Source organism: Dipodomys ordii, unplaced genomic scaffold (genome assembly GCF_000151885.1).
Source record: "Dipodomys ordii isolate 6190 unplaced genomic scaffold, Dord_2.0 Scaffold153, whole genome shotgun sequence".
In the NCBI taxonomy this organism is placed as follows: domain Eukaryota; kingdom Metazoa; phylum Chordata; class Mammalia; order Rodentia; family Heteromyidae; genus Dipodomys; species Dipodomys ordii.
In genome coordinates, this window is record NW_012267369.1 from 1,007,741 (window position 1) to 1,011,874 (window position 4,134).

The 4,134-nt window shown below is 50.2% G+C and overlaps 1 protein-coding gene across 1 annotated transcript in view; it reads left to right on the forward strand.

Annotated features, from left to right (window-relative positions):
- Positions 1 to 152: 152 nt before the first annotated feature.
- The window catches only part of Sec61a1 (Sec61 alpha 1 subunit (S. cerevisiae)), a 35,882-nt gene continuing 31,900 nt past the window's right edge, over positions 153 to 4,134 (forward strand). Inside the window, exons 1-4 of the mRNA XM_013032320.1 lie at positions 153 to 217; positions 2,245 to 2,310; positions 2,394 to 2,472; positions 3,381 to 3,512. Coding sequence (XP_012887774.1) covers positions 2,412 to 2,472; positions 3,381 to 3,512 — 193 coding nt within the window. The 5' untranslated portion in view covers positions 153 to 217; positions 2,245 to 2,310; positions 2,394 to 2,411. The remainder of the gene's footprint in view (positions 218 to 2,244; positions 2,311 to 2,393; positions 2,473 to 3,380; positions 3,513 to 4,134) is intronic.

Consider the following 4,134-nt stretch of genomic DNA (forward strand, 5'->3'; position numbering starts at 1 on the left):
CCGGCCCGCTTCCGGCCCCCAGGCCCCCCCTCGGGCTCCCCGGCCAGCCCAGTCCCCGCAGAGCGCGGCCCGCCCAGCCTCGCGGTCTCCGGCTCCCCGGTAGGCCGCAGGTTTCGGAGACTAACTCCCCTTTTGTTTCTCCATCAAAGTCAAATTTCTGGAAGTCATCAAGCCCTTCTGTGTCATCCTGCCGGAGATACAGAAACCCGAGAGGAAGGTAAGCCTAAGGAAACGTCAGTGAGCACCCCAAACGGAAGCTTCCTGTCCCCCCGCCGGCAGTGTGTGTACCTGGTTGCTTTTCATCCCTTCCCTCATTTGGGATGTCTCTTCTGGCTGGATGTCGCACCTGAGGTTTGTCCTGCCCCAGAAATGGACGCGGGTGGGGAGTGGTGCTCAGCCAGGATCCCAGTGGGATGGCCACCCTCTCACCGCCCGCAGGGAGTATCAGCCACCAAAGGGAAAGGCAGCTGCTTTGTAGGTAGCTGGTCGCGGTACTCAAGTCTGCTGCAATGTGCAGCAGGTACACTAACACTGGAAAAGCAGTGCTGTGCTGAGTATCCGTTCCTGGGACTGCTCTGGTACAGACAGTGGGTGTTGTCAAGGCAAGTGATGCTAAGGACGTCTTAATTAGTTCAGATTTTCTGTGTCAGACTATTGTTCGTGTGTTCACATGTTTGTGTGTGGTTAACATCCACACAGAAACTTAGAATCAACTTTCAGTTTTTACTTAAAATGGTTTGAGTTGAGATGCAGTCTGCCTGTGACGGTGAAGTCTGTAGTGCTGCTAGTCCCCTTGGCTCAGTGGCTTCAGAGCCACACGACTGGGCTCCATCCTCCGTACTGCTCACAACAGCTGTGTGGCCTTGGTCCCTGTAGCAGAGGTGAACAAGGAAGACAGGTGCAAGATACAGCAGCGGCTCAGACAGGAATTCAGTCTGGGAGCAGTGATGTTTGACGGTGGTTTTGAAGGAGAAAGATGTTTAGAGTACGAGAATGCATTCCCGGCAAAGGCAGAGAAGACAGGGCCCAAGTGAGTGGGACGTGGAGTTTGCATCCGTGGAACATAACGGTACAGATGAGTGGAAAAGGGACAGACAATTTAGAAAATGGCTTTGGAAATAAAGTGTTTCAGTGACTTTTGCCGGAGTGGGTAAGCACTCATGGTACTGAGCCAAGGTAGATTTAGAGACTATTTTGGAGGCAGAGACAGGACTTGGAAAAGAGCTTTTCAAGATTTATTGTTAAACTTTGTTGTAACTAGGAGACCGAGTCATTCAAAAATGAAGTCTTGAAAACTGTCTTGTGTGGCTCAGTGGCGGAGTGTGTGAGGCTCTGAGTTCAATTCCAGCACAACAAAGGGAAAGAGTGTTAATTTTGCCACAAGCTCGTCGTGGCTCATTTGAAATGGCATACCTTCCCTGGCCACCTTCTAAGGAAGAAGAGTTCTTAGGAAAGAGGGAACTCTTCCCAGTCAGTGCTTGAGCACAGCTGTGTGCCGATTCGTCCTGCCTAGAGCACATCACGGCTCACGCACAGGACGTAGCTTCTGACCCGAGAGCTTGGGGCTCCAACAGTGCGTAGTTCTGCCACAGAACCCCGGGGGCACAGTACTGCTCGTCCTTGAGCTCGCCAGGGCTAGCAGAAGACAGAAGAGTTTTCCTACCGTTCTGTGACAGGCCTTGGGCAGGAGAGTGTGATCCCTGACAGGCTGTAAAATCATTCTTGTCCTCTGAGAAGAGGTGACGTTCTTGAAGCTAAGCAGGTGGTACTCACATACAGCAAGCAGGCTACAGCTCTTCCTGCCCTCCCCGAGTGCCGTGGCACACTTTTACCTTTGAGTCATAGAAAACACAGTATTGGTCAATCCCAGATTCCAAAGTCGTTGTTGCTTACCAAGTCATCAAATGAAAAGTGATTGCTGTGTGTCTTGAAGGCTGTGTGTTTTACAAGTGACTTTCTGTAGCATCAGTCTTGCTGGTGTTTCTGCTTGGACCCTCTGGCTGAGGGCCCAGGAGGGACAGCTCACTGAGCCTTCCCCAAGCTAGCTTGCTTGTTGTCACCGGTGATGATACTGTGTGGTGGGTGAACTGAGGATCAGCACAAGAAGGGTATGCGGCAGATGGTGTTGATGTCTCGGTACTGTTCTGTGCATGGCTTGACTTCTCTGGTGAATGGGAATGGGGTTCATCTTGACTCTCTATGTAGTAATTTACTCGTGAAAAATAACTTCTTTCCCTTGTCTAGATTCAGTTCAAGGAGAAAGTGCTATGGACAGCCATCACCCTCTTTATCTTCCTAGTGTGCTGTCAGGTGAGCCCCATTGCCTTGCTTGGTGTTGGGAGGTGGGGGAGGAGGACAGTGTGCTGACCCCAGTCCCCATCCCTGCTCTCCAGATTCCCCTGTTCGGTATCATGTCTTCAGACTCCGCCGACCCTTTCTATTGGATGAGAGTGATTCTGGCCTCTAACCGAGGTAGGTCCCATCTCGCTCTGTCTTCTCCACACACTGGACTTGAATAGCCTCATTTTCTTTAATTATGGGCTTTGGCTTTGTGTGGAACTCCAGCAGTTTTTGTAGCTTGTGTAGCCTGGAAGAGCAGGGGATGCAGGCAGGTCAGCATACCGTGGGAATGGCTTATCTCTATGTTGCTCATCGCATTTGAAACTGGGTCTGGATGCGATACAAAACCTGTGATAACAGTACAGGTCCACATCATTGAGAACTTTGAAAGCATGGAAAAATACCTGAAATTTGTAGGACATGTCCATTGATAACATTCTTTGCAATATAAATTGTTTCTCAACTGCATCTTCTTATCTGTAGGTTATATATGTATGTCAGAAAACACATAACAGTTTTGCAAAATCATTTACCTGTATGTGAGAGGATTTTGAATGTGCATTTTGATTGACTCATTTTAAAAAATAGAGTTCAAATTAAGTTTCACATCAGAAGTGTGACTCATTTGAGCATATGCACAATAGCAGTAGGAGTTTGTTTACAACGCGACATAATTGTGCTGACCCTCTTCCCAGACTTTCCAGAGATAATTTGAATGTTGTCCTTTATTATTAACTGATGGAGAGAAGCACCTTTCTTATCTCTGAAACCAGAATAGATCTGTTTCTGGTGCATTTAAATGCCACTGTCTGTTCTCGATGCTTGTCTTCCTAAACAGAAGAGAATGCTACCTGGCGGGCTGAATGGAATGAATGAAGTTGTATTTTCATGGCTGATAGGATGGGGGTGCTCTGTAAATTAAATGCTGCTAGCACACCGAAACGCATAGGACTTGAGGGGGATGTGGCTCATTTTTTAGCAGCAGTGCCTGGCTTTTCCCAGGCTGGCATTAACTCGAGGACCCCCCCCCCCCTCTCCAGGCACGCTGATGGAGCTGGGCATCTCTCCCATTGTCACCTCTGGCCTCATTATGCAGCTCCTGGCTGGCGCCAAGATAATCGAAGTTGGCGACACCCCAAAAGACAGAGCCCTCTTCAATGGAGCCCAAAAGTGTAAGAAAGACTGAATAACACTGGATGTCTATATTGAAATTCTGAATTTGCTTTAAAGTTTGGGGACATTACAGCAGTTGTGCTTTCTGCTCCTCGCATCCTTGGCTGCCGGCTCTGGGGTGCTCTGTGGCTGTTACAGAGAGTGATGCCAGGTGTGGGGGTCAGCTAGGCGGGGTGTGGGGCACAGGGCTCGGAGGCCGTCCTTCTTCTCAGGAGGAGGTGGCGCTGCTGCAGGACAGGCACCAGGCTCTCCAGGAGCCTGGCACGGAGGAGCTGCTTGGCAGGGCTGCTTTCCCTGTGTTGAAAGGCTTAGCAGGAAAGGTGAGAGCACTGTTGGGAAACATGGGAGGAACAGGACCTGCTGAGCAGCACAGGGCAGGGTTGCTGGCCGCCAGAATCAGCCATGCTTTGTGGCAGTGTGCAGAGGCTTGGAGCAGGAACTGCCCAGGGCATCCTCTGCGGCCCCACGTCCACATCTGATGCACACCTTTTTAAATGAGTAGGTTGAATAATTGAATACATCTGACTTTATACGTGTGTGCATGCTGGCCAGTTCTGGGCTGAGTTCGTGTGTGCACGTGTGTGTGCGTGCTGGCCAGTTCTGGGCTGAGTGCGTGTGTGC